Source organism: Cavia porcellus, unplaced genomic scaffold (assembly GCF_034190915.1).
Source record: "Cavia porcellus strain 051 isolate PalLab524CR breed Dunkin Hartley unplaced genomic scaffold, mCavPor4.1 scaffold_31, whole genome shotgun sequence".
Lineage (NCBI taxonomy): Eukaryota > Metazoa > Chordata > Mammalia > Rodentia > Caviidae > Cavia > Cavia porcellus.
This window is the reverse complement of record NW_026947514.1, coordinates 44,961,000-44,982,018: the sequence shown is the minus strand read 5'-3', so window position 1 is coordinate 44,982,018 and position 21,019 is coordinate 44,961,000. Positions and strand designations below refer to the sequence as shown.

At 39.2% G+C, this 21,019-nt stretch overlaps 1 protein-coding gene across 1 annotated transcript; it reads left to right on the top strand.

The window, feature by feature from the left end:
- The first annotated feature begins 4,500 nt into the window (after positions 1–4,500).
- LOC134474162 (uncharacterized) lies at positions 4,501–9,723 on the top strand. The gene is made up of 2 exons (XM_063240892.1): positions 4,501–5,587; positions 6,848–9,723. The coding sequence occupies exon 1, from the start codon at positions 4,931–4,933 to the stop codon at positions 5,570–5,572; it is 642 nt and encodes a 213-aa protein (XP_063096962.1). The 5' UTR covers positions 4,501–4,930; the 3' UTR covers positions 5,573–5,587; positions 6,848–9,723.
- The last annotated feature ends 11,296 nt before the right edge of the window (positions 9,724–21,019 follow it).

Below are 21,019 nucleotides of genomic sequence, written 5' to 3'. Positions count from 1 at the left end.
TCCCTTGTACCCTTCCTGTACGTTCACTGGTGGTTAACTTTTTATCCAGTTTGTGATAAGGTGGTGTGCTCTTTGTATATCTTCTCCAGCTATTTGCAAGGAAGTTGCAGATATTTAACTCTCCTGCTCTAAATATGTTAGTAGGTGTCTTTTAAGTGCAGGGAATCCTGTGACTCCATACCACTATTATTATACCAGGATACTTAACATTCTCTCTCTTTTTTTTTTTTATTGGTACCAGGGATCGAACTCATGACCGCACGCTTGCAAGGCAGGCGTTTATGCCACTAAGCTAAATCCTCAGCCCCTACTTAACATTCTTATAAAATAATTATCTGGTTATATAGAACATATTCCTATTTCCTGAATTGCTTCCAAAATGTTACTCATTTTGTTATACTTTTTTTTCTTTTTGGGGATCTGGATCCATGTCCTTTGCCCTTTAATCTAAAACAAAGGTGGGTAAACATATTCTGTAAAGGATAGATATGAATATATATTTTTGTATCCATAGTACAATGGTTGGTTGATTGTGTCACTTGAGAAGATTAGGAGCTAATTAAGTTGGCACGGCAGTTCTACCCCAGGGTGTAGAGGACCCACCTAAGGCAGCTTGTTGCCTGGCCAGTGTAAAGGGGAGATGAGGAAGGAGGGACTTGCATCTCTTCTTTAGAGGAGCTCCAGTCTTCAGCTTTGACGTCACTTCCTTCTAGCTCAGACTCTGCAGCTTCTGCCTTGGCGTTGACTCTTTAGCCTTCTGTCACAAACCTATCGGCCCCGGTGACTGCACAGGACACCACAGTGCGTTCCAGACCTTGGACTGAAACTTTCGGTGTCCAGTGTGCCGACACTCTCTGAACTTTTCCTCATTTGACTCTGTGGATGACCTTTCATAAACCAATCTTGTCATTTCTTATACAGTTGTATATCTCTTGTTATGTCTGTTTCTCTAGTAAAACACTGACTGATACACATAGTATAAATAATGTTGCATTAATATAAATATTTTAGGGTTTACAAACAATGCTGGCTCTGTCGCTATAGTATAAAAACAGCCACAGCCACAGACAGCATGCAGGGAATGAATGTAAATATGTTTCAACAGATTTATGTAATTTTCATTGCCACAAAATATTATTTTCTTGTGACTTTTCAGCCACTTAAAATACGTAAAACATCTGTAACTAATAAATCATAAAAAAGAATAGGGCCTGACTATAGACTATAACTTGTTGATCTCATATCTAGAACAATCCTTTGCTTTTTAAAAATAACTTCTTATTGAAGTATATGGCAATGTATAAAATTTTAAGTGAAGAGCTTGATAATTTTTCACGAGGAGAAACACTGATGTACAACACAACCCAAAATAAGAAATAACTAGAACTTTTTAAAAGCATCAACATTTATTTTTACGATGTATATTGAGCCAAACATGCTCAGCACCATCTGTGACCGTGTAGGTATGGTATATGTGCTTCTTGAAATCCTTTTTCCTTTAGTTTTTGTTTTTCTCCAAGTGCTAGGAATTAAAGCCAGGGCTTCATGCATCCTGGGCCTGTGCTCTGTCCCTGAGCTACCCCGTCAGGCCTTAGATACTAAGTTAGCTGTAATTCCCAGAGTCTTTGCCGCTTGCCTACGTAGGTTGGAGACTGCAGTGATCTGAGGGTACCTCTTGATAATTATCCCACCTGGCCAGTCAGCCTCATGGGCCCTGGGATGTGACTGCAGTTGTTTCAGAGGCTCTGACAGCTCCTGCCAGTTCCATTAATTGCCTCACCCCTTCCTCAGAGTAAGAATAGAGCCAGCCAGATGAGGAGGCTCATGCTGGGAATCCCAGCACTGTGGGAGGCTGGGGCAGATTACAAGTGTGAGCCCAATTTGTGCAACTCAGCAAGAACTTGCCTCAAAATAAATAAATAAGCAAGCAAACAAACAAAGGGCTGGAGATATACCTCAGTGCAAAGGTCCTAGCTTCACTCTTCTGTTCAAAAACCCCAAAAAGTACGTACTGAAGAAAGGAAAGGTAGACATCTGCAGGGCCCTTTGTCTGTCAGTCCTGGGCACACAGATGCTGGCTTTTATCAGCAGATCTGCAGCAAGTACTCGGAACAGTGACAGTAATAGTCACCTGCCCTGGCAGGCTGGAGGGAAGTGGAGCTGTGATCCCTAGTTGGCTAAGAGGTTACTGAAGCAATCCTTGTGTCTGGTTGCTGCATTTATTTACACATGATGCGTAATCTCAAAGGCTCTTCTGCACTCAGGGACAGAGGTGAGTGTTCAGGGAGTGTTCTCCTGAAGCAGAAATCATCTCCCTCATGATCCCTGGTGCAGGCCCAGCCTTCTTACTTACGTGGCCCAGTCAGTGAATTCACAAGATTCCTGGAGATCACCTAAATGGGAGGTGAGGCAAATTCTATTCTAACTCAGAGCTTGACCTCTCTCGGTTTCTCTGAAAATGATAGAATTGTTTCTTGTCAAACAATATGTCTTAATTTGACAGTCTGAAAGATGTAACACCAGGAAGGTCCTAGGCCCATGGCTCAGCTCGTGGGCTCTGATACTCAGTTTTTGTTTTTGTTTTTTTGTACCAGGGATTGAACTCACAAGCTCATGCTACCAGGCAAGCATTCATGCTGCTGAGCTAAATCCCTGGCCCATGATACTTAGTTTTATACTGGAGGATTTATTTGCAAACACTTAATCCCAGGACAATGTATTGCTCTCCTAGGAAATCTCACACTCCTATTTTGTTCATTTATTTATTTCTGTGGATTTTTTAAGGCAATAAAGTGTTATGTAAAATTCTGGATCAAAAGGAAAATGCTCCACACTGAGGAGTTTGCAAGGCAATGATTTATTACACTAGCAGGCTGATGGGAAATCACCAGCCCTGAGTCAGTTTAGAGTTCAGTTTAAATACATTTTGCAAGCAGGAAGTACAAGGCTGATGGCAGGTTGATTGGTTACATGAATTAACGCATATGTTGTCAAATTGACTAGTTTTAAATACATTTACTTAAAAGGAATTACTTACCATAAGGTAGGAACATTCTGGGAAGGAGGGAAGAGTATTGAGCAGAGCAAACAGAGTTAAATGTGATCTTTACTGGGCCAGTCTGTTCTAGATGTGAAGTCCTTGAAGTAAGTTGGAAAACTGTACATATCTATTTTTCTAAGTAGGGAAAGACACATGCATTGCAGCTGGATGCAGTCAGGCTGACCTAGCACGTTGTCTAGGAGAAGCAGCTGGACGCAGACAGTCCAGGCTGACTGAATTTGGCAGTAGACCATGTGACAGGCAACATGAGCACAGTCACAGGCCACTAATGGATTTTTAACTGCTGCTATAAAATGTCTTTACATTATAGAATAATAGTATTCTATAACTTTGTCCTTACAAAGTAGACACTAATAAAATTAAAAATGCCTTCTTATTTCTGTGAAAAATAAAAAAATTTCATAAGAAAATAATTAGAGAATAACAATAGTTCATATGCTGTGTATCGTGATCTTAAAAGTATGGCTAAAATGCTACTTAGAGTACAAGTCATTGACAAAAGGACTCTCACAAAGAAGAAATAAACAGATAATAGCACAAAACTTTCTTTCCAATGAACAAAGAGAAACTAGTAGTGTAAATGAAACAAATCAGCATGTGTTTTAAAATATTTCTGAGACAATGGAATAGAAAATTGGAAAATCAACTCCTCCATACTCTCTGTTTCTCTATTTAAACTGAAAAGAGCTACAGTGATGCCACAAAGCTGGACCAGCTTCATTTCAGGGTTTCTCAAGCCATATATTTTCCTACTGTCACACCTAATTTTATGTTGCTATTTATTTTGTTATTCACTAAATTTACTATTAATTCAATCAATATTAATGATTATCAAATTAATCAGTTTCTTGATTTATCATTAACTGTATATTAACATCTATTTTATGTAATATTTCCCCCTCTCTTAAGCCATTATTACTTGTCTGAAGGTATTAAAATCAACTTTTTATTGTGTTGAAAAATTTTTTATCTATGTTCACATTCTGAATAATAAATGGCAAAATTAAACATGGTGGTGAATTTCAAATAGAGAACAAAAGCCAATCAGACAGTGTATACTGGAGAATTTCAGGATAGGAAAGAAAAAAACATACTATGAATCCCAATCAATTTGTCCTGGCAAACTAGAAAATCTAGTTTAGTTTTCTTGATGCAGCTTGCCACAGTGATGGGCTTTCTACCTTTCTTTACAGTAGGACGAGGCTGTCACTTGCTAAGCACGTCCCTTTTTATAGATTTCTCATTTAGTTTGTGTTTCCAGGTTTAAGGCATCATATGTGATGAAGAAAAATAATGTCTAAGCATTAAGAGACAGTGTTACTAAATGTTCACAGAATAGGTATAAAGACTTAATTTAGTAGGAGTGTATTTCCTATCATTTGCTACAGCCATGTTTCTTTTTGCATTGTCTGTCCCAGGGATTTGACTTCAAAGCCGACTAAGATAAGAAATGAACATTTAAGGAAGAGGCTTTGGCCTTTTGGTTGCTGACCCGGCGCTACCCTCTCTGCAGCATCGGTCACTGTGTTCCTGAAAGTCAACTTATAAAAAGGCACCATCAAGCACAGGCGATGGTGGGGAGGTGAGGGGCAGAAGCCGCGGGCCTGTTGTCTCAGCTGCCTTGAAGGTTCAGCGCCGGATCCCAGAGCTAGTGACCTGTGATCCACCTCTTCAACGCGCACACTGCGAGGCAGAGGTGACGCCCAGGAGGATGTCGCTTACCTGTGAGCACGCGGGCGCTTTCACACAGCGAACCTGAGCCCACAGCTCACTGACCAGGCCACTGCTACTGCTGGGAAGGGGCCGAGTGCAGCAAAGCAACATGACTGTTCAGGACATGTTGTGGTATGCTGAAAGGCAGCTTCTGAAATGGGTAAAGGCGTGGGAAGCACACGCCAAAAAGCCCTTTTCTTTCTCGTGAAATCCTCGGGTAAGATGCGTGCGTGTGTAAAGGCCTGCGTTTCCGGAGGGGAGGAAGGCCTCCGCCGGTGGAAGACGCTGAGGCGAATCGGAGGCTCGGCCAGGCTGACGCCTGGGTCCCGGGTCCGAGCTTTCAGGGCCGGGACGCCGCGCGGGGAGCCGCCCCTTTACGTCCAGTGGGGAGGGTCACCAGGACTTTTCCTTGCCCCAGCACGGAACCCAGCCGGGCCGACCCGGTGCGCGGCGGCGGGCGCGTCCTCCCTGCTGCGCAGAGCCTGGACCCTCGCGGCCGAGATGGTGGCTGCCCTAGAATGCAGGGATGAACACAAGGCGGCAGCGATGGACGAAGAATGCAGAGGGAACAGATCATCTGGCTGGAGTGAGACGCCGATTTTACGCGAGAGACACCCTAGTGGGCCTCCGAACCGACCCTGCGCCGTGGGAATATTCGCGATCTCGGGTGCGGCAGCGATGAGCGTGGAACGGGACGGAAACACCCTCGTGCGTGAGGTTCGGAGAGGCAACACCGCCCCCTGCTGGCAGGCACGCACCACGGTCCTCGGCCTGCGGCAGGCTCCTGCGCTTTCTTAAGTTGTTCCTGCAGAGGTCTAGTTTCATTTTTGCAATCTTTAAATCAAGTCTAAATTTAGTCTTGGATAATATGGTTGAAGGTCAAAGCCTGGAAACAAGGGTTTTAACTGACACTTTTGTTGAAAGATACGATTTTCTGTAAAGAAAATCTTACCCAGGCCTGCTATGATGTTATCGTTAAGCCCTGCTTTTCTACAGTGTTCTGATGGCCTCAGTCGGCTTTTCTCTACGGTGATAGATTCCTGAGATAATAAACCTGTGAAGCCGAGAGGTTTATTTTGGCTCACCTTTTCAGAGGTCTCAGTTCATGATCACAAGCTCCAATGCTTTGAGGCCTATGGTGAGGCAGAAATACCAAGGTGGAGGAGCACGGCGGAGAAAGGGTGCTTGCCTCGAAGCAGCCAGGAAGCAGGAGAGGGGGTGAAGAGCGAGGAGGAAGGGGGTTAGTGTCCCCAAGGGCAGCTCCCATGATCTGCTCCTGTAAAGGAGGCGTCACTTCTTTCTTCTAGCACCTCCCCAAAATAGCATCAAATTCTGATCTCATCAGTGGATTCACCCACTGATGAAGTTAGAACATCCATGATCCAATTGCCTTGTTAGAGCCCATCCTTTGAGACTATGGGATTTGGGGGAGACAGGTTAGATCTAAACCCTAACATGTAGATGTTTTAAGATGACCAAGCATGTTCTGGCATTAGGGATGGCATGGCGGAAATGAAGGGAATGAAAATATGGGGACAAATTCACAGCAACTTTGTATGAGCCATGAAAAATACACGGATGAGCAAGCTCACCAGATAGTCTGCATGAGTGAAGAAAAGGTAAATGGGATTACTGACACTGTGCTTTCAGATTTGTAGCTCATTTTATTTCGTTAAGTGTTTTCAGTTGCCTAGCTTACTGGAAACTCATATGGAGAGAGAGAGGAAGAGAGAGAGAAAAAGAAGGGGGGTATATAAAATATGAAATAAAGAGCACGGAGAGGAAATTGAGGTGTGCTATATACATGTGCTGATTCCCTATAGGGAATGTAATCATTTTGCCCTGCAAACATACTAATAAAAGTAAAATCAAAACCAAAAACATCGGCCGCGGGAAAAGGCAGGTGAGAATGGATTTGGTACACTCTGAGAGATGGCCCTAAAAAGCCAGATCAAGTAAAGGGCATTTTTGCCTGCCTTCCCATGGGTTCTGTGTGTAATGGAGTAGCTAATATTTAGAATTATTTCTTGAAGAGCTAGGAGCCATGCCATCCTATCCCATCCTCTACTGCAGGTTCCAACTGCTCGGAGACATTACCATTGACTGGAACCCTGGCTTCTTCACTCACAGGGGAGACGGCACAGCCAACTTCTGAGATGCCTCAAAGCTTGCAGTGGAGCAGACTGTATTGATTAACTCTCTTCCCTTGGACCAGCAATCTCTATTATCAGGAGAGCTTCTTCAGAAATTTGCATTTTAAGCAGAAAACAGAAATTGTGATAACAGTGAATCAGTGTAGCTGATTTTTGCCTTACAGAAGTTACAAATTAAGGTTTTAAATATCACATCTGCTATTATCTTGGTGCCTTTACAATGCTATTGATGTCTATCCTCAAATATCCAGTAGAGGGCATGAAAAGAATTGGTTTTGTTGGATTCACTATATTGAAAACAAGAGTTGAAAAATGAAAAAGCCAACGGATGACCAGACAATACAATGATTGTTTAAATGAAATAATTACAGTAAAACACATTGCTAAGCATGATAGGATAAGCGTGTTCACAATGAGGAGGGGATTCTGAGTATTCTGAGTGGAGCTAATGGTTCTGCTCATGCACTAATGCACTTTTTATGGTAATAAAATTTTTTTTTTTGGTACTGGAGATCAAACTCACGACTGTGTGCTTGCAAGGCAGGTGCTTATGCCGCTGATCTAAATCCCCAGCCCAGTAATAAATTTTAAAAAGTAAACATTCACCATAGTTTTCATCATACCCTATTGGTCAACTATTTTATAAGGCAATTTCTGTCAAATAAAAAAATTATAATGTGGCTTCATTCTACTTATGCACTGTATTTGGCACCTTGTAACTTCTAGCTCTTCCCCAAAAGCAAAATGACCATGAAAGGTAAACGGCTGGGATCCACAGAACAACGAGCCACCCATGACAGAGCAGCCTCAAACACAAAAGTGGAGTCCTAGGACTACTTCAAAGAGTGGCAAGGACAGCGGGATAAGTGTGTTCAAAGCAAAGGAAGGTGTCAATAGAAATATGTCCTTCACTGCAATCATTTTTTAAAAAAATTAAATATTCAGTATTTTGTTCATACCTCCTATGTTAAAGCTTCCAGAGAGCAACAAAAATTTTAAACATTGACTTGAAATGTATTGCAGTCTTTATTTTTCTTATTTCCTATCTGTATCAGTTATTTAAAATAAAACACTTGAAGCCAGAGATGTAGCTCAGCAGCACAGTACCTGCCTAGAAAGTACAAGGTCCTGAGTTTGATTCCTGTTGTCAAAATAAACAAATAAACAGACAGCTCACTTATTTCTTTGGGGTTAGATTTCCTATTGGGTTAATGAAATACATATGGAATCACTAAATAAAATATCAGTAATTTGCATTCAGATATACTGCAGACAAACCTGAAGAACATACCAAAGTTTGGCAAATGACATTGTAGCCCTGATAAGCAAAAGTGCCAACCACAAAAACTCTTTTTTAGGATTCTTCACTATCTGTGCTTCCCACACAAGTCTTGACTCTCAAACATGCTTTGGGAACAGGATGAGACCCTTTCACTATCATTACCAGATGCCAAGTTTGACTGAGAACTGGCTTAGCAGTTGTAAAATAGGAAATGAGATAGCATACAATGTACAGTATTTTTCCAACTTATGAACAAAGTTCTGTTCTGGGAGAACATTTGTAAATCAGATTCTTATACACCATTGTGAAAGTTCACAACTTCAGTGTCTGTAAGCCAGGGACCTACTGTATATGTACATACATGAGTATGCACACGTGTTATAAACACACATACATATAAATACATATATGTGAATATGTCACTTTTCATTTTTCTAATTTGGTCAGAGGCATAAGAAAAACTCATTTAGTCAATGCTTACGGTATGCTAGATATAATATTAGGCACTTGAAAAATAGTATTAATCTTTATAACAACCCTCCAAAGCCAACTTTATGATTCTCATTTTGCTGAGTCTAAGACTTGGAATATTTCACATTTCAGCATTTCTCTGTTTGATAATCTGCACCATTTGTCATAAAATCATTGGGAAGTAAGAAATCTTCCTTGTAAACAGTTTAGGATCTAAACTAATAAAATAATAAAATCTCTGTATCCACATATTTTGGATATTAACTTTTCCTGTATTTTGAATAAGTAAATCTTACATTTAATGGATAATAATGTATGCTTTTTCATTGTTTTAATTTTAATTTTTATGATTATTTTCTATGTAGCTGTCCAAATGAACCAGTACTTCGACATTTGTTTAGCTGTAATGTATCCTAGAGTGACAACCTTAGTACATCTCTCATCATTCTCTTTGTTGCTTGGGGTCCCAGTGTTTCTCAGATGGGTCTCAAGGACCACTCATATTAAAATACATGAGTGAGTTTCTTTAAAATAGAAATTACAGGGTCTTGAAAAATGTTATTTTAACCAGACTTGAGTGGAGGCTCTAGGCTGTACATCTTCACACAATTCTTACGTATTTCTCATTCCTATTAAATCAACACACAGTTTAGACAATGAAGAAGCCGAAGGACCAGGCAGAATTCAGTGGCCAGCTGTTATAATTGTCAGCAACCATGACTTTGACTTCAGGGCATCTCACTTTCCATGTAGTATTTATTGGTTACTGTCATGGTTTATGTCTGTGTCCCCCAGGCCTCATGAATTTGCATGGTGCATTTGTGCATTTGCATTGTTTAGTGCTTGGATTGATGGTGTCAGTGCTCCACCCACATAGGGGTGGAGCCAGGATGTGATATGATGGCAGGAAGAAGGTGTGTCTTGCTGTTTGCTGTTGGTGGCTGCCATGAACTGCGGCCCAGCCATGCCTGCCTGCCTTGGAGCCAACTGAGTGTGGACTAAAACCTCCAAAAACTGTAAGAAATAAAACTTTCCTTTCCCAACTTTGGGCTTCAGGTATTTTGTCTCAGCGACGAGTAAAAAGTAACTAAGACAGTTACCAAACCAGCTGTCCAGCTTAGTAGAAAAGGCATTATCTCAAGGAGCACAAGTTCCTAGATGGTGATAAATTCTTTTTTTTTTTTTTTTTTTTTTTAAATTTTATTTAAGGAGAAAAGAAAAAAAAAAGCAGGGAAAGGGTACAAGTTATACAGATTTACAGAAAAAAAAATGAACAGTAGGAAATCACTAGTTAATGGATTACATATTGTCATCTTAGAAATAATTGTTCAAGTCACAAAATTAAAGCTTGTAAAGTGGACATTCCATCAATGATACTGCAAACAGTTCTGTTCATTGATCCAATAAAACTCTGTGATATCATTTTCTATCTTATACACTTAAATATACATGCAGTTATATAGTTTGGAGCACTTTCTTTTCCTCTCTTTTGTACAATGACTATTACACATTTTGGGTTTCATTGCTCCCACGGTTCTTATTACTTTTTTGGAAGAGAGTAAAACCAAATGTGACATAACAGAACAGAATCGGTCAAGTCAAAAGGGTGGACATAATAGATAATGTAAAAACATAATACAAGGTGATCAACAATGGTTACCATAATGCCTCCCGCTATCTCTAATAGAATTGCCTATATCGTTAGTTATAATACAATTGAACAAAACAGTAAAGAATAAAACCAACAAAACCAAAACATTGGAGACATTGTAGGTCTTCAAAAGTAGATAAAAGTCAACAAGAATGGGCGTCATAATGAATCTCATTATCTTCACAGCTGATGCCTAAACTTTCGAACCTGATACTATCCAGCAAAACAGAATAGGGGAACATCAGTTAAAAACCAGATGGTGAGAGTAATACAGGGCTTTAAATCAAGGTAATGAAAAGTCAAGGTGGGTTACTATAATATATCCTGCTATTTTTTTCCTTTAATTAAAAGGATAAAGATAAACAAGTAAATAATGGAGTGGAGATTGAGATAAAAGAGGGCATAACAACGAAACAGCGCAGATCAAAACATAACCATTTAAGCAGAATAGTGTTTCACCACCAGATAATCCTAACCTAAAAGTAGTTACCATATTGTCTTTCTTTGAAATCCTTGAGTATAACTTCATATACTGTAGCATTAAGTATATCAAAACAATGTAAAACCATTCAAGAGAATGACAGCATTACAGAGTATTTAGAATCGACTAACAGAAAATGAATAATGATTTCTGTATAATCTCCTTGTCTTTACAAGGTTTTTGCTTATACTATCGTACATAATAAAATCCAGTAAGATACAACCTATTTAGACCATTGGAGACAGAAGGACAAAAGCTAGATGAGACTTCAAAACAAGATGATACTAAATCAGTATTACCTATTAAGATGTCATTTTCTCCAAAATAGCTGTTCCTATCATCCAATCTTCTCTGCCTCATTTTTGTTGAGCTCTTTTTCTGTCAGTAGCTGTCAGTTTGTCTTCTTCATTTTGTTCTCTGCTCCATTCGTTGTGGCCTCTCTGCCATTATTTCTGGATTCTTTGTATTTTTCTTTTTTTAGAATATCCTGCAATACTCTCTGTAGAGTTGAATTGGTGGTTGCAAATTCCCCCAGTTCCTCTTTATCCTGGAAGCACCTTGTTTTTCCATCAATTTCCAGGGACAGTTGTGCAGGATATCTCAATCTTGGCTGGAGATTATTATCTTTCAAAGCTTGAATTATTTCCCCCCACGCTCTTCGTGATTTGATGGTTTGTGCAGAGAAATCTGCTGTAATTCTGATGGGTGTTCCCTTGTAAGTGGTCTGTTTCTTGTCTCTGACAGCTTTTAATATTCTGTTCTTGTATTGAATTTCTGGAATTTTGATTATTATATGCCTGGGTGTTGCTCTGTTTGGGTTGTAGGTAGCTGGGGTCCTGTATGCCTCATACATCTGAGTATCTTTACCTTTTGCTAAATTAGGAAAATTCTCCTGGATTATTTCTGTGAGTAGCTTTTGTAGTTCACTTGTTTGTGTCCCTACTTCTTCTTTTATGTTCTTAATCCTTAAGTTATGGATCCTCTTATCATCTTCTTGTCTTTGTATTATTGCTGTTTGTTTCTTTGTTATTTTTAAGAAGTTTTTCATTTCATTCTCCCATATTACAAGTCTGCCCTCCAGTTCAGATAGTCTGTCCTTAGTTTCTTTCAAGCTGTTATGCCAGTCTTCTATAGACTTCTTGGTATCTTGGTAGTCCCTTTGAACCTGCTTCACGTATTCTATGCTTTCTCTGTTTTCTCCATCAAACAATTCTCCCCTTTTTTTCTGTTCTTCCATTCCACCGCCTGTTTTTTCTTGGGTAGTACTTAGCATTTCTCTAACTATTCTGCATACTTCTAGCTTCAGGTCGTTGATAACTTCATTCCTGAATTGGTCTATGAGGCTCTCTATATGGTGCCTTATGTATATTGGTGCGGTGTCTGCTATTGCCTGTTTCTCAGAATTGGGGGCCGAGGAGCCTTTCTTGTTGCTGCCTCTTCCCATGCTGCCTCTTCTTCTCTGTTCCTTATATATGCAAGCTTATATAAGAGGCCCAGCTTCTCTCCCAGTCAGCCACAGCCCGATCGAATTGCGCCAGTTAGGTGTTCCCACTCACCGCTGCGCACCAGGGAGTTACGGCCCAGGCAGCCTACGCGTCTCCCCTCCCGGCCACCGTCAGGCTCTGGGATCTGTGTTGGGACAGCCTACCAGGTCCGCCGGCAGCATCACGCAGGCCAGGCACTTTTCACCAATCCCCCCGAGAGGGGGATGTGTGGCTGGAGTCGCCACCGCGCCCTGCTCCCGCAGGACTGCTCGGGCCCAGAAAGTCCTCCGCTGGAGTCAAACTGTGGTAGAGTGTCAGCTTCTCTCACTCACCTCACCACAAGTCAGTGCACGCCTCCCTGCCATTCGCAGATTGCCGTTCTCAGAGCTTCTGCGCGTCTCTCTCCTTGCCGAGCCACTGTAGAGGCAGCCAGCCGCCGCGCGGCAGGAAACCCAAATCGCAGCTTACAATGGCGCGGGGTCCAGCCTCCACACCGAGGCTTTTCTGTTCCTGTTTTAGCACCAGGAATGCATTCCAAGTTGGTTTCTCTCAGCCCAGTTCGTTCCTGAGTCAGCAGAGCATATCTCCACCTGCTTATGTCTCCTTAGTCCGCACCATTCCTGGCTTCTGAGCCGAGTCTTTCAGAGAGCCTCCGGTAGTTGCTGTTATCTGTCCGCCATGTTCTCCCGGAACTCTTGATGGTGATAAATTCTTGTGCTTCCATTTTCAACATCTGTATCTACCCTGCAGTACTTTTTAAAAATAAGATGAAATAATGTAGGTTAAACACAATTTCTGGTCTATATGGGGCCTCAGATAACAAGAAGTGTTAAAAAGTCAACATGACATCTTGTTAGATAGATGTTAAACTATAGTTATTGCTTGACGTAATAAAGCTCAAGTTTCATTTGCAATGTGAGTTGCTTAAGGGAGAGTAGGTGATCATTTGTATTAACTTTGAATTCTAAAGAAAAGTTGTAATTAAGTACATCTGGAAATTTTTCCCAGTAAAATGATCAGTGAGCATGACATGCTTCTCTTGCTTAAAGGTTTCCAACTACCAGGAGATAATCCTTTGTGGATTTATGAAATTATTGTATTTTTCTGGACTCTTTTTTAAAAATATGCTCAGTCTTCAAAGAATGGATAGAATGATTTCATTTAGAAGGAAGTTGGGCACGCCTATGGCCCACTATAAAAGACTCAGTTTCCCTAAATTCAGGGTTCCTGTTTTAAAATGCAACTTTCAGGGAGGAGCTTTCTCTGGGTCCATCTGTGTCAAGGGGCAGTGATGCACATAGGCTAATTAATATTCCTGCTGATTTCTATGTCACAATAATAAAGTCTTTTGTGTCTGGCTCAAGAATCTCATGTCCCTGTTAGCTTCCACAAAGTCGTAAGAGGCTAACTCTTTAGTTTTCAAATTATGTAAAATTTCTCCCACTTTGTAATTATTTTTTTTTTTTTTTTGGTCTTTTTCATTTTTACCGGTACCAGGGATCGAACTCACGACTGCCTGCTTGCAAGGCAGGTGCTTATACCGCTGAGCTAAATCCCCAGCCCCTCACTTTGTAATTATTGACACCATATAACATTACCTTTAGCACAGGTTCCATACTGTTTTATTTTTTTTTTTTTTTTTGGTTAGTCTAGTGTTAGCCTTGTGAAATCCACAATGACAACTGAAAACATCGGTGACTTGATTAAAATTACAGAGCTTGTTCCAAGTCAGTCTGAAACTGAGTCGTGCTTCCAGTCCTCTACTCTTTTCTTCAGGCATTGACACTGGGCTAAATATCTTGGGCAAAAAATATGCAAAGAAAATATGATTTTATCTTATTCTACCATGGAAAAATAATGTTTCCTACTGGAAAATTTGGACTTGAATGGCAATCCTCAGGCCAATTCCTTTGCTAACTGTTCATGAAAAGGTTGATGGACTGTGCTTCTCAAGTGGTATTTGCATAGAAAATTAAAGTTTGTGAATTGCCCAGTATTCTGCAGCAACACAGATGTAGGAGGGAAAGTGAGTGAAACCTACATTGCCAGCAATGTTGGGACAAAAGGGCGTACCGAGCATAAGAAAGGAATTCTGGGTTTCACTGGAATCTAACATGATAGAGTCACATATAGCTAATGGATGGATTGTGTGAAGTAAGCTAGGTTATGTTTTGGTGGGTAGTGGCAGAAGTGTAAAGTGAGAAGGGAAATACAAGAACTAACTCCACTCAAAATACGACTTCTTTATAAGCTTCTGAGTGCATGTTGGTCAGTGGAAGAAATGCTGAAATCTTGAAAGTAAAAACAGCTGGAGTGTATTAAGCACTCACTAAGAGTTAGCAGACCGAGGCAGCAAAAGGTTGGAATAGATTATCAAAAACAGAGAATATTTGATTTAAAATCCTGTCAGGAAACTTGACTTTGCTTGGACATCATTTCTGCTTAAGCCTCAGAGTTCCAGTCCATAAAATGCATGTGCATGCTTTACTTTAATGTATTTTTGCGCCAGTAACATGCTTAGGAAGGACAAGCAGTCCTTCCTTAGTTACGTTTGTTACACCTTATAACTAGTTTATTAGGCAGCCAAAGGGTGCAACCTGAGCAGACATGGAGGGCCCAAAGGATTCAGTGCCTCTGTCTATACACAGCTGTGGCTTCGTACAGAAATCAGGTAGACAAGGGAACAACCACAGCTGTAAGAGAGATGTGCACACTCACAGACACTCAGATGAAAACATAGATCACAGGTTGTATTAGTTCAATCTCAGCATGGAGAGAAAAAGCAGCACTTTAAAGGAAAGGTGATGTCCACATAGGTTCTCTTGTTTTCCCTGTTTAGTGGTCACGGGTGGATCCTTCGGTTCATTCTTTTTGCATGATCTGAAGTGATCCTGTGTGTAGTACATATCCCTCTTTTAAAAAGGAGTGCTTTTTTTCTTCATCTCACCTCATGGAGGAAATACCTTAAACCCCACACTAAGTCTTTGAAATATTTTTCAACTACATAGACATAATAACCCAAATACTGCAGACAGACGAGGTCATAACTGCTGAGTGACTGCACAATATCATCAGGATTATTTACTTCCTGCTTTTGTAATAACTCTACTGGAGACCGGTTCATTTTCTCCTGGAGGTGTGACTAAACTGAGTAAGTGAGTCCTGAAGACTTTCAGGCCAAGGGTCATAGGTAATGCTGATCCCAGGGACAGATGTTGATTTAGGTGCCCCAGGGACATAGAAGTTGCTAGCTTTTCTTGTTTTTACAGTAAGAATCTCATCAGCTCCATCTTTGTGATCATGTCTGTGTTCTCATAATCTGTGTTTTTTTTTAGGGGCAACTTCTGGGCAAAATATTTAAAAGCATTTACACTTCATTTCTTCTAAATTCTCTGACTTTCCCCTGGGGACCTCAAACGGCAGGAACTTACTCTTTTTTTCCTCTTAACTTCCTTTTATTGTCCTTTTCCAAAAGAGAGAGTTTATCCATTTAAATGTTTGAAGAGCAACTTGTTCTCCTGGGAGTTTTTGGTTACACAGGATAGGCAGGAGAGATATTCTAAGTAGAAGAAAAAGGGAGCACTGAGGTGAAAGAATTTATATATAAGACATCAAAGCACCCAGTTGGCCAACAATGTGCAGAGAGCAGAGAAAAAGGTGGGAAACTGGGGCCAGAGAGGAGGCAGTGATCAATTACGAAAAACCTTTTAATTAGTTCGAGCATGACACAACATAAGATTCTAAAAAGGAGAGTGGCGTGAACGGATTTGTGCTTTTAGAAGATTGCCATGCTGGCAATGCTAGGTTAGAGCAAAGGAGAATACAGAGGTGTCGCAGGGAAGGAATTTCAGTTGCTCAGGTGTTCAGCTGAGAGATAATGAGGGCAATGGACGTGAGCATGGGAGGGAGAATAGATTTGAAAGTGATTTAAGAAGGGAGGGAAGAAGACTTCCATTAAGAGGATGGATTTAAGATGGGAGCGAAGGGAAGAGAGGAAAGTTTACTAGGTTTCTGATTTTGCCGAGTGTCTAAACATGCAAATAATGAAAAACATACCTAATTATAAACCCACAAAGAATATGGGAGGAAATGCAAGATTGAGACATAAGTTTGTCATCATTATGAAATATATGGTTGAAGATATTTAGAGAAATTTGGAAATAAAGATCTGAAATCAAGTACAGAGAGCTTTGGGTGCTCACGCACAGGTGTGGGAAACATTAACAGTAGAAAACACGGGAGAGGTCTGCTCAGCTCATGTGCTAGACCTCGGTACTGTGCCTCCCAACCTCAGTTCCTTTAATAAGCAGAGCCTGGGACAGCTGCTTGTACATCACATTCAGCACGCACTTGACAAATACTTACTGAGTCTCCACCATACCAGACACTGTACCAAGCACAAGGGAGCAAGATAGACAAGGTCGCTGTCTCACGAAGTTTGTGGTCTAGTTCCCCGGTTCAGGTGATGATAGCAGCACTTGTAGAAAGAGCTCTGATATGTTCTAGAAGTTGGGCCATGAAATAAGCTTTGAGAAATAGGTCAGACCCCATGGGGCCTTAGAAATTATGCGAAAGAGAATAGTGATCTTCCAAAGACTTTGAGAGTTTGTAAGACAGGGCACTATCAAAATCTGTTTTATCATGTATTCAACTCCTCTTCAAACCAATAAGCTGGATGGAGAATGGGGACCATTCTGGGCTGGCTGGTGATTTCTGAGAAAGTTCAGTGCAAAACATACTAGATGGATCAACCAGAATATTTTCTTTGGGAGTTTGTATTGATTTTTTAAAAATTTTATTTAAAGAAAGACTAAACAAAACAGGAAATGGGTAGAAATAATACATACTTTCAAAGAAAAAATAAACAGTAAGAAATCACTAGTTGATGATTACATACTGCCCTCTTACAAATAGTTGCCCAGGATACAAAAGTGAAACATACAAAGTAAAGATTCAAACAGCGAGACTGCAAACAGTTCTGTTCAACTATCCAACAAAAACTTAGTAATATGGTTATCAATCCTATACGCTTAAACATACATGCAGTTATCCATATCTTCATTTATGTTGAGATTAAGCAAACCAAAGCAGGCTAAAATCACTCTGAACAAAGAATAATATTATTGCTGGATTTCACATCATGACACAATGGGATCAGCACTAGGTACTGTAGTGTCTCTTTATAGGTTCTTCGCATGCGTGAGTCTTAACATGCACTTCTATCCTTTCTATATTACAGGGAGAAACAAAAACAAAGCAAGACAAAACAAAACATATTCCTATAAATACATGAAATGAAAAAGACATATAAAACTACTGTACAAGGAGTTCTACCATGGTTACTGTGTTGTCTCTTGTCTTCAATAGAATTGTCTGTATCATCAGACATAGTAAAATTGAATATAGCAGAGAATAACAATATTAACAAAAATACAACTTTGTAGATAATGTAAAACTTCAAAAACAGGTAGTAATCAAACCAGAATGAGTATCATAGTGAATCTTGTCATCTTCAGTGTAGTTGCCTATACTCTCAGACTTGATACTATCAATCATAACAGTTTTGAATAAAATCTATTGATACCAAACAGCAATCAAACAAATCAGATTTAACTAAGATCAGTCATGATAAAACAGTACAAGTTATACAGGGCTCCAGATTAAGTTAATAGGAAATTAAAGATGATTACTATACTATATCCTATTATTTTTGGGATAGCTGTCTGTGCCCTCAGATCTAGTGCAAGTAGACACACTGAGACAGAATAAAATATCTAAGCAGAGCAGTTCAAGTAATATGGGTTTTAAATCCCGATACACTATTAACAATATCTTCTGCTGTCTTTTTAAAGACTATTCACTTCTCCAGGGTACGCTGTGCATTTTTGGGTCTCACCAACACCCTCAGTTTTTAGATTGGGAGCAACCTGCTAAGTGGTTCTGAACCTCCTGGACTAGATCTCTAGTTGGATTCATTTACCTATTAAAGCCTGTCTTTCCAACCTATCCACAAATACTGGTCAAGTTGCCCCTATTACTCTATGGTTCCCTGTCACATAGAGCATTGTTTTCTCATATTTGATTTTTGGTCCATAAACCCTTTTTCAGGTTAATTATATTTCCTATAAAGAGCATCTCAGTGGATGCTATCTCCTGATCTACTCTGCCTGTGTTTGTCTCTCTCTCTCTCTCTCTTTTTTTTAGTATATCAAAGCCATCTACATTAGAGATTATAGCCAACCTTCTCTACCTCATTTCTGTTGCTCTTTTTTTTTTTTGCCATTAGTTATCTGCTTTTCTTCTTCATTCCACTTTCTGCTCCACTCATTGAGGCTTCTCTGCTACTGTTCTTGGAATTCTAGTACTTTTCTCTCTCTCTAGAATGTCCTTCAGTATTCTCTGTAGAGTCTGATTGGTGGTCACGAATTCCCCCAGTTCCTCTTTGTCTTGGAAGCATCTTGTTTCTCCATTAATTTCTAGAGACAGTTTTTCAGGGTACATCAATCTGGGCTGGAGGTTATTTTCTTTCAGGGCTTGGAATACTTCACTCAAGATCTTCTTGATTTGATGGTCTATGTCAAGAAGTCTGCCGTGATTTTGATGGATTTTCCTTTATAGGTAATCTGTTTCTTATCTCTAACAGCTTTTAATATTCTGTACTTATATTGAATTTCTGGGATCTTGATTATTATATGTCTGGGTGTAGCTGTGTTTTGGTTGTAGGTCACTGGAGTTCTGTATGCCTCATACATCTGAATATCATTTCCTTTTCCTATGCTTGGGAAGTTTTCCTTAATTATTTCTGTGAATAGCCTTTGTAGTTCCTTTGTTTGTATCCCTACTTCTTCATTCACGTTCTTTATTCTTAAGTTATAGATCCTCTTGTCATTTTCTAGCCTTTGTATTGTTATTGCCTGTTTCTTTGTTATTTTTTTGCCTTTTTTATTTAAAGAGAAAACAAAACAAAACAGTAAAAGGGTACAAGTAATACAGAATTTCAAGAAAAAAATTTAGTAAGAAATCACTATTTAATAGATTACATATTGTCATCTTAGAAATAGTTGTTAAAATTACAAAATTAAATCATACAAAGTGGACATTCAAACAGTGAGATTGCAAACAGTTTTGTTCAATGATACAACAGAAGCTTAGTGATATGGTTTTCTATCTTATATACTTAAATATACATGCTGTTATATCTTTTAGAGCACTTTTTTTTCCTCTCTTTTTTATAACAACAATTACACATTTTGGTTTTATTACTCCCACAGTTCTTATTACTTTTTTTTGCAGGGAAAAAAACCAAATGTGACAAAGCAAAACAGAGTCAGTTAGAACAAAAGGATAGACATAGTACATGATGTAAAGACAGAATACCAGATGATCAACAATGGTGACCATTATGCTTCTTGCTATCTTGAAAAGAGTTGCCTATATCATCAGGTATAATAGAATTGAACAAAACAGTACAGAACAACACCAATAAAACCTAAACATTGGAGACCTTACAGGACTTCAAAAGAAGATAATAGTCAAACCATTATGGGCATTATAGTAAATCTTATTGCCTTCAAAGTGGTTGCCTATACCCTCAAACTTGATACTATCAAACAAAACAGAATAGAGTAAAAATCAGTCAAAAGAAGATGGGGAGAGCAATACAGGGGTTCAAATCAGGTTAATAGAAAAACAAAAAAGTTACTATAATATATCCCACAATTTTTAAATTTATTTTTCCCTTAATTAAAAAAATGAAAAAATTAATTTTTTTAGACAAAGGAAAAAAAGGGGAGATTGAGATAAAAGGGAACATAAAAACAGAACAACACAGGTCAGAACAGAATAATTTAAGCATCATAGTGTTTCACCAGATAACCTGACATAATAGTACATACCATAGTGTCTCTTTCCTTGAAATATTTGAGTATAACTTCATATACTATAGCATCAAACATATCAAGACAGTGTGAAACCATTCAAGAAAATGAAAAGTATTACAGGGTATTTAGAACCAGCTAACAGAAAACAACATTTTCTATATTATCTCTTTGCCTATAAAAAATTTTGTTTATACTATCACATATATTAAAATAAAATAAGATACAACATGTTGAAACCAGTGGAAACAGACGAACAACAACTTGATGGGACTTCAAAACAAGATGATATTAAATCAGCACTAGCTATTATGATGTCTTGTTTTCTTCAAAATAGCTATTCGTATTATCACAGACAATAAAATTGAACAACTCAGATGAAAACCATTCTAATTAACGAGTGAAAACATTATATGGCTTCAAACCAATATAATTGGGAATCATGATTGCCACATACTTTTATGTATTCTTATCATTTCTTACACTAGGGAAACTATTCGGTATTTATACATGTGAGTTTGATTTATTTCACTTATGAGTACGGTCTCAAGCTGCATCCATTTATTTATAAATATCTCAATGTGATCATTCTTTATAGTTGAGCAATACTCCATTGTATAAAAATACCACAACTTTTTTATCCATTCCTCAGTTGATGGACACTTAGGTTGTTTCCAAGATCTGGCAATTACAAGTTCTTCTGCTATAAACATGGGTGCACATATATCACTGTGGTATGATGCTTTCAGTTCTTCTAGGAATATGCCTAGAAGTGGAACAGCTGGGTCAAATGGCGCTTCCAATCCCAGCTTTCTGAGAAATCTCCAGACTAACCTCCACAATGGT